General features: G+C 37.1%; 1 protein-coding gene across 1 annotated transcript in view; it reads left to right on the top strand.

Annotated features, from left to right (window-relative positions):
* Positions 1 to 9,831, top strand: part of PRDM16 (PR/SET domain 16) — a 486,681-nt gene that overhangs the window by 426,210 nt on the left and 50,640 nt on the right. Inside the window, exon 5 of the mRNA XM_018552747.1 lies at positions 5,633 to 5,735. Coding sequence (XP_018408249.1) covers positions 5,633 to 5,735 — 103 coding nt within the window. The remainder of the gene's footprint in view (positions 1 to 5,632; positions 5,736 to 9,831) is intronic.

The following is a 9,831-nucleotide window of genomic DNA, read 5'->3' as shown; positions in this document are numbered from 1 at the left end:
TTGTTCCCCCCTACTTTCAAATCTATTAATAAACTGCATTGAAATTACAAAAAAAAGATTGTATTCCTAAAATATCATAGCTTATTATAATTAGCGTTATGTCATAAAAAAAATCAAAAATATACATCTATCAACATTTCCTAGCCATGCTCATCTTTCCTGTACTAGTTATAAATTGATTTCAGTGGCTGACAATTTTCCTTTTTTTTTTTTTTTTTTTTGCCGCCAAGCAGATGGAACATGAGTTTAATGACGTCGAAGGATTAAAGAATAAGTGCACGTAAGAGAATATTAAAAACAAACAATAAACTTGTGTTGCTAATCCGGTCTTTCTGGGCCATCGGCAAGAGAACGCAGTGCTGAAATTTTTCTTTTTTTTTTTTTTTTTACTCATTTCTGTTTTTTTTTTATGTCCTTTATGTTTGTAAGGTGAGCATTCTAATCCCGAAATACATACATGCATATTTTTTTCTTTAATACACTGTTGGCTGCGGTGTAACTAACGTAGCCCTTTAAAGCAATCCCACCGAGTTTGCAAAAAGGTAAAAAAAAAATGTATCAACAGTTTGAAAACTTGGAGTGTGCATGTGTGTGTCCGCGAGGAAGAAAAAAAAAAGAAAAAGAAAAAACTTTCTTTCCTCCCTTGATTTTCAGCTTGTTGTAGCCTCTGATACAGACATAATGTTGGGAGGGTCTCTAGAGAGATGAGATTAGGGGGAGTGTCTGTGGCTGGGATCTCAAACCATTGAGAGAGTCGGATAATCTGTTATGAAACCCCACCTCAGGAGAGATAAAGTGATGATGCAAAAGGCTAGGATAGTTCAGGGACTATCTCCAGGCCTGGCACACGCACACTTACACACATACACACACACACACACATACACAAGTAGACACACACTTACACAGTGCCCTTGTGCGTGTGTCACTAATGCATGAAGGATGGTGTTTGCCACTAACACATCAGACACTGGAATAGTAGCAGACTGGAAAGCTACAAATCAGGTCTCTGAACTGGTGCACCTTACACAAAGGAAAAAGGTTAGACATGTTCTGTGTTTGTTCCGTCACTTTTTGCTGCATTTCGTGTCTATCTCCTGTTTGTTGCTCGGACTTGGCAAAGTTCTCTCGCTGCGACTTCCACGGAAGGTCCCTCGTGCTTTTTTTTTTATTATTTAAAGGGGTGGGGGGGTGACATCTCGTTCTCCTGTGATGCATGTCTTTTTTTTTATTATTATTTTTTCTTTCTTTGCCTTGTATGTGATTTATTTTTTATTATTTAACAAGATGTGTAAAATATGAACTTGAATAACTATAGTCCGGGACTGAACGTGTGTTAAAGTGAACAGATCAGCAGGTTTTGGTGACTGGGCGAGAGAGGCGATCTGTGGGGAGAGAGCGCCCCCTACTGGAGGTCTCCGCCGAGACGGTGTGCTTTGCACTCTCCGGGCAACGTGCTTTGAAAACAGCCTGGACAATTTTTGTAAATATTCTAAATATATATTCACGCCGCTTTCGCAGTTATGATTTTTATTTTTTTATTTTTTTCGGAATTGTGACCTTGCGTCGTGTTGTTTTCTTGCTGAAGAATTTTAACAGCGGACATTATAATACCTTGTTCAAATAGAGGAAATAAAACATGACTCGTTATCCAAGAAAATGTATGTAGGACAGAACACCAAAGTCTCCTTTTCAATAAATATATGTTTAACTGTGCCATGCTTTGCAACAGCACTCTGTGGCATAGCTGAAAACATTTTAATAAACAATTCAGTCAAAAATATATCTACTTTTATGATTTTAGCTTCCGATTTAATTAAATCCTTATTTTGTAGCTATTTAATACATTCTGTTTTTTTATTTATGATAATTTATGATTTATATGATGATATGAAATGAGGCTTTATAATAAATCTAATTAAACATGACGGCAAAGATGTCACAAATGTATACAAGTTAATTTTCTTAAGTTAATATGTAGGTTTGTTCCTTGGTTCTTAGAGGATAGAATAAAGCAAACATATATTAATATAGAGCATTGCCAGTTAAGACCTATAGCTATTGCAATGAGTTTTTGTTTTTTGGGAACACCAAATGCCCAAGAAGTATTGCAGTCTCGTGAATGTAAATTATAAATCAAGTAGCATTTTAATTACCAAGAAACATGTGTCTATTATTCATTTGTATTAATTGTACCTCTGTCAATATATTTAAAAGTATTGTCAAAAAATTTAACACATTCTGTAAGGAATTTGCTCATCGTTAAAGAACATATAAGATGTGTGACCTGCATTGGTATGGTTTATTATATTTCAGTAGGGATTCTAAAACTATTTGCACCATCGTCAAGGTCTATCAGCATCTTTTACTAAATTGTAAAATGTTATGTTTAAACTCATATTTTTTTTCATTTTCCTTTTTATATTTGTTCATTTTGTTTATAAAACCTCCTTGGACAGTTTCATTCATTTTATTTTAAATTATTTTAACCTTGGGAACACCTGTTTGTAATGCCAACTGAAGCTGCTAGAAAGTGGAATACATTTTAGTCGCCGATTGTTGCTGCCAATTGCTACATAAATTATAAACAAAATTCATAAGAAGGATGTGTTATTTTTTTAGCTGCAATTATTTTGTGTTTGGTAGCGTTTATTGTACACATGACATTAAAAAAAAGCTTAATTAACAGAGTTAAATTATGAGGAGTGTGTTCAAGAAAGTTTGTCTTTAATAAAAAAAACCCTAGAAGATGCCACTTATTCTATTCTACGCCGCGGTGAATGAGCAGGAGGTACAGAGCAGGAGCTGCAACTGTTGAGTTCAATCCTGTTAGGAACACATAAAGAATAGACAGAACTCGACAGCCTATTGTGCTTTTTTATTTTCAACCTCACCAACTAGTTCGCTTTGGGTTTATAGAAAAGGTAACATGTAGAAGGGTAAGGCCGGTCTTGTCAGCCAATATCATAATTGTCTCATTGTCAACGATGTATTTCTCTTTAGTAGCATTATACTTGACTTGGGCTTTTTTAAACCTTTGTGTTATGATGGAGCCCTTTTATGCTTGCCAGTAGCCTTTGCCTTTTGCAATGCGTTTTTGCACTCTACATAGAGATACATCTTTGCTGTCAGAAAATTAGGAAATGCTTTCTGTAGATTGCTTGGTCGGGTATTGTGATCTTTGTTGATGCTATAAGTTGGTATTAACAATTAAAATGATCACACATGCGCACCTCTTATATCTGCCGGGGAAAAGGGGGGGGGGGGTCCCCCTGACGGGGCAGCATGTACAGGAGGGGGGTGTTAGGTACCTTACCTTATACAAGACCCCCACCGCCAGTTCCATCATCAAATGCACTTTGCTAGGCTAGAGAAGAGCAGTTATGTTGCTGGTGCACTCATACCGTGAACCAAAACATTTAAAAATATGCAAATCATCATAGGACTGCGTTAGGTGTAATATTACTAATTACTTTTCTACTATTTGATTTTTTAGTAAACAATGTATCTCATTTTATTGATGCTTGGCTTCAGGGTTTGTGTGTGGGGATATCAAACCAGATTTGAAATAAGTAAAATATTAAGGTCGACCCAAAAACAAAGAGTTCCTTAAGATGTTTTTGCTGTTATATTTTTTATTTATTTTGCACAGTGTTTGTTGTTGTTGTTTATCCCCTTGTCTACCTTTGCACCACTATCAGGCACCTGAAGATTAACATGGTCCCTTTTTGGTACAGTAGTTGTCACGCCGGACATGTGGCCCATCGAGCAGCCTGTGCCTTTTGGTTAGAATTTCACACCTGGTAGGGATATTATACAGTATTTTCGAGTATTAGGCTGACACAGGCATGAAACATATGAAATTCCTGGCCTTATGGGGATCTTAATTAACCCTTCACACTGTGCGGGCCCTGCTGACAGTTTGCAGTTGTTCCGCTGGATTGTTTTGTTGTTTAGCTCCACGAGCCGGAGCGAATGGTCCTAAAAGGTTAACTTGGCGAATGATAGGAGCAGGTGTAAGAGGTGTTAATTACAGCAGTTTATTATTTCGCTAAGACGTTAAAATACAGCAAATCCACTCTTGGCAACACCAATAAGTATCCGACTGTATTGAGAAATATATCAATGCATTTATCACCTTTGCCATCAGGCCTGGGTCAACAAAAGAAGTAGGAACATGATGAAAAGGTGCATGAAAATAATAAAAAAAAGGGGTTAAAAAAAAGCTTACAAAATTACATTTTATATATATATATATATAAAAAAATTATTGAATTTTTTTATATTTATTGCAAAGTATTGCACAGGTTATTTTTGCTTTGTTTTATTTTCCCACTCTAGTTTTATGTACCTGCTACTTAGTAATATTAGTTGATTACTATAATTGCTGTTGGCTGTGCTGTTGCTGCATTTTTAGCTTTCCTTACGATTTTGCCTAATTTTTTTAAGTTTCCCGTTTCCTCCTGCACCGAAAAATGTGCAAGTGGGAAATACGATATTTTTTTAAAAAAATGACATTTGTAGAACATTTACAAGCCTCCTATGGACGTCGGTTTATTTGCTACAGTTGTTAGCCACTGAGCAAATGTATTAAAACCACTAAGGATTCCTTTGGAACACATGTATTCCCACTTAAAACCCGAGCTGCAGTGTCGCTTGTGAGATCCAGCCCATTTTTGTTTTTTAAATGCTATTTTTTCCCTCGGCTGCGTTCCTTCAGATGCATTACAGCTCCTTTTTTTATTTTCTTCTTTAAGCACGCTGTAGTTTATTTACAAAAAATTACTGAAGTCGTTCATTGACCCTTGGTCCCATATATGATATTAAAGATCGGCTAGCGCTGTTTTAAGATCCAGTGGGTGTGCTGTGTGCATTGCTTTTTTTTTATGTTAACACTATAACTGGAATATCGCCCAAAGTTAAGCCTTGCCAGAATTCTTTCTCACTGCACACCGCTCTGACTTGTATACCCAACCATTAAAAATTTCAACACTCAATTTTAAGCTATACATATTGCTTTAACCCTTGCGCAAATGGCCCAAGCATCCAAAGAGCGATGTCTGCTCTTCCAAAAAGACTTCTTGCTGTCGTTGTGCGTTCAGTTCTGCCAATGGTAACGCAATGATATTTCATTGGGAGGTTAAAAGTACAAGCATGTGTACATTTTATAGAGAGGGCTATTGTATTTGCATACAATATTTTAGTGACGTAACAATTTCTTTGTAAGTGTTTCCAATTAGACTTAATTTGTTTTTGTTTTGTTTTTAATATTCATATCTTATGGCTTACTACTCGGGCTCGTAGATATGAATTGCCTGTTGTCTTATACAGCCCTTAAAAATTGTATGTAATGGGAATGACTGCAGTAGATCATTTCAGGACAATAAATGCAGAACAAGGATCAATTTGACATTTTGGAATTGTCTGATAATACCCCATTGTTCCCCATTGTAAGCCCTTGACATAAGTTGGTGCTGCTATTCACAGTGTTTAAAAATCTTGAGTGAAAAACAAAAGAAATCTCTTGAGGGTCACCAGAGATGGAATAACCCTAACCCTTATGACCTAGAGCCTACAGCATCACTCATCTACGACCCTAATTTCTATGTATCATTTTTTTTTTTCCTTACAGCTTTTTTATAACGTTATCAAAGATATTGAGCCCGGAGAAGAATTGCTGGTTTATATGAAGGAGGGGAATTTTTCCCTTGGAAGCATGCCACCAAATCTAGAGGGTAAGCCTTTTGTTCATCACGAGTTACAGAGCCTGGCAATAAAAAATGACAAGAACTTCATACGGCCGTTTGTATTTATTAACAGAAAATACAAAAATTTGACAGGAAACACCAATCACACGTTTCGCTGTTTATGTCCTCGCTAATGGTCATCAATTCACCAACATGTACTGATGATTGACAATTTTTCGCATTCGACAAATATGAATATCAATAAAACAGCCAGTTGTGATCTCTACACATCCAAAACTGCATTAGTGCTTATGGTTGAGTTTGTGTTGTTCTTCATGCATTTTGTTATTTCTGCTTACATTGTTAGTATGCGCTTATGAAGTGGTCATCATGAAATATTTCCGGGTTAATCGATTTGTAATGCCAGCACCATGTCAGAACCTCCAAGGCACAAGTCCTTTGTGAGCTGTGACTTGCCTTGTATGCATTGGAGAGCTTGGTGTACCATTGATGTTGTGTGTATGTGCTTTCTTGCTCATGTATCTCTATATACTGTATGAGATTATCACCCCTGAAACTCAAGGGACTAAATAGTCACTGTTCATTGGTTTGCCCCCAACACTAAAAGCCGGACATTGAGTAGTTGAGAACCTTCACTCAATCAATTGTGTGAATATTCACTTAAATTACACAATCATGTGTAAAGCAAATTCCAGTTCACTTTGAATGCCGAATCATGTGCAGAAGAAATACGTAAGCCGAAATTTGCTTTTCACATGATTGGATAACCCAAGTGAAGATTCACACAATTTATTAAATGAGGATTCCTAACTCCTTCAATCAATCAGCCACAGTATCTGAACTGCCTTGTTAACAACCTAAAAAATAATTCCTTTCATTTCTCGCTAGAACTGGATTATTTTCAGCATAGTCATGACATTGTTATCACTTATTCTGACATGAATCGTGGAATGATAATTATTAGTTGTGTTCCGAATATGGGAAGTTGTAAAAGTTTTGTCCACCTCCTGAAGAATTTGGGCTTGCATGCCCTTGTGTATTTCCTGTGTTGCTTTATCGGTAGGATGTTGTTGTTGATATTTATAATAAGCAATAAGCATCGCATTCAAAAAAGATGGAAGTGAAATAAAAATTACAGCTGCACACTGTTGATTCATGTGCTGAGAACTTCACTCAACATGGTGTCCTCCCTATAGCACCATTCTCTGACATGTTTCACTCACGATTCATGCGCTGGAAAATGTAGGCAAGTACAAATGGCCACCATGCCCAGTGCCATCGCTGATGCATTTTGCATGCTTTTTCTGAGTACTTGTGAGCGTGTCAGGGGGTGTCATGAGCTAAAGACTTTAAAGGGAATTTATCAAAAGTGGAGCAGATGAAATCTGGAGCAGTTGCCCATTGTAGCCAATCAGCCTCTCTCTTTCATTTTCAAGCCCTAACTGGACAAACTGAAGAGAGAAGCTGATTGGTTGCCATGAACAGCTGCTATAGATTCTGTGTGCTCCAGTTTTGATAAATTCGCCCCTATGTGTACTCAAGTTTAGTTCCCCGGCTCATTAGGAATCGATGTGCAGCCATATTTGTTACTTCTGTTTTCCTGTTGGTAAGTTTAGGTGTTCCCTTTGAACAGGCTCTGGCAGACTTGCCAGGCAAGAGATGCTGTAGGGCGGGGGTTTTTAATGTTTTTATGATCACTGACCACCATAGTTTTTATAATCACTGACCTAGCAATGATTACGATAGGTGAAGGGGGTATTGGGACACATCGACCAACTTGAGTTGCCTAGTGTGTCTCTATACCCCCTTCACCTATCAAAATCATGATCGTCACCAGTCCTATAAGCTACTAGTACCAGTAGATGTCAATAGCTTGATTTTATGTTACATATAGTTAGCACGGAACAGGACAGTTGAAATAAAATAATAATTGTTTTATATTTGTTTGTAGAAGAATGGTAAATCACAAATGCACAAGCTAGCTACAACCAGGGAGATTTTTGTTGTTGCCTTTGTGCAATCAAAGCATGTAATAGAGGTCCAGTTTGTAAATTTTAAAGACAAGTTGTTGAGTAGTCAGTTTACATTGTGGTGTACCCTATCCTGTAGCTGTATGCCTGTGGCATTTACAGACACTGACCAGCAACCAAAGAACCTCTTGGAAACTTATGTCACTAATGTGATTTTATGAGGATTTTATTTAAGAGGCAGACGGAGGAATTTATCAAAACTGGAGCAGGCAAAATCTGGAGCACCTGTGCACGGCAACCAATCAGCTTCTGTCTTTCATTTTCATATTCTTACTGAACAAACTGAAGAGAGAAGCTGATTGGTTGCCGTGCACAGCTGCTCCAGTTTTTGTCTGCTCCAGTTCTAATAAATTCCCCTCAATTAATTCTAAAGCAGGTTTAGATTTTGAAAAAAAAGTGACGTGTTAAACTTTGTTTTTCTCTGTTTTCTTCACTGTCCTCCACATGTGTTAGATCAAAGTTCCACCAAAGTCCATTATAGATGTTCCGTAAGCCAATGGGAAACACTTTGTAAAAGGTTTTGCAGACCTAACTGTTCAAATGTACAGCATTAGACTATGAAATGAAAGGGATATAGACCTTATCTATGATGGTAGGGAATGCTAAAAATAGGGTTACTTGGGATGCCAGTGTGTGCATGGTTAAGGTTCTGAGGGTACACACAGCACTGCTGGGCACAATAGAGGCCCGGCGGTTGACTTGCACTAACAAGTAACACAATGGATAGGGCACAGCAGCCTCACAAAAGTGGAACCTGTGATAAGAATGTGTTACTTTAGGTTCATTGTTTGGCAAAAATAACACCAATAGCTTATCTGAGACTGGCCGGTCCACATTGTTTTGGACCCCTAGCCAGACCCTATATACTTTAAAATACTTCTATCTGCTTTAGCAGACAGCACTATTGTAATGTATCCTTTCATGGTCTGTCGAGGTCACAGTGCGTTGATACCCAAACTTGTGTAAATTTATGTTGTTAGTCCATATTCAGGTACAAATGTCTAGCCATTGAGTAAATAATGAGCTTTGAGGAAATTGTTGGTACGTAAAAGAGAAAGTGCTGGAGATGTAGGCATTCCATATAATAAAACTGAGGTCTTAAGTACATCTGACTTAACAACTGATTTTAAGAACTAAAGCAGGTCAGCTGATTATCAGAAAGGCCCTTCTTTAATGTAGACATTTTAATTTCCCATATTGCCAGTTTAGGCCCAGTCTCCACTACCACAATGCGATGTCACGCTTTCCTTGTGAAATGTTATGCTACAGATTGTCAAAATTGTTTTAGTTGACAAAATTGTTTTCACTGCTGTGTTAATAGTGATAGGCTTGAACTGGCCATCTGGCAAACTCATCATTACATGTACTATGGTTTACTTCTGAGAGTCAAGTGTAAAATATCATACCACTTGTACAGGGATAAAGTAATAAAACAGACAATGAATACTTAATTCAAAATTATTATCTCTGGCCAGTCTTAAAATATCACGTAGTTCATGGAAGTGCAATATACTCAAAAATTTTCAAGCCCAAAATAGATTTTACGATAAGTGCCTACAAAAACAGACTTAATATGTCCGCTTAACATAAAAACATAAAAAATAAGGATTTTTTTTCTGGCTTTTACCTAATTGAAGAAGGGACAGACTTTCAAACATATTGCTGTGGGTTTTTTTTCCCTTCCCCACAAATAAATACATCTCTGCCCGGTTAAACTGTGAATTGCACATGAAAGCAAATGCAAAAAATGTTCAGCACATAGATAATTATCCCAAAAAAATCTTTTATGCCAACCAAAGCCAAATGCACTAGACCCTTATCTCTGTTGGAATTTTGAGTAGGGTTCTTGAACTCCTCTGAGACTCCATTCTGGAAGATTAGCATGTAGATGCTATATAATTGCTTTCCCCTTGGTTCTTCTGAAAGCTATTAGGAGTCGATTTATTTTTGCAGTAACATTCCTCTATTGTCCCTCGTGTTGCTGATGGAACTTTAGATAGAAGGTTGTGGCAACCACAGATTTGACAAACAAGGCTTTTCCGGCAAGACTCTTTTTTTTTCAAGATATTTAAGGACTAACCAGCTCCTTTTTA

Source organism: Nanorana parkeri, unplaced genomic scaffold, assembly GCF_000935625.1.
Source record: "Nanorana parkeri isolate BGI_ZX_2015 unplaced genomic scaffold, ASM93562v1 scaffold5, whole genome shotgun sequence".
Taxonomy (NCBI): Eukaryota; Metazoa; Chordata; class Amphibia; order Anura; family Dicroglossidae; genus Nanorana; species Nanorana parkeri.
This window is presented reverse-complemented; position numbering and strand designations above follow the sequence as displayed.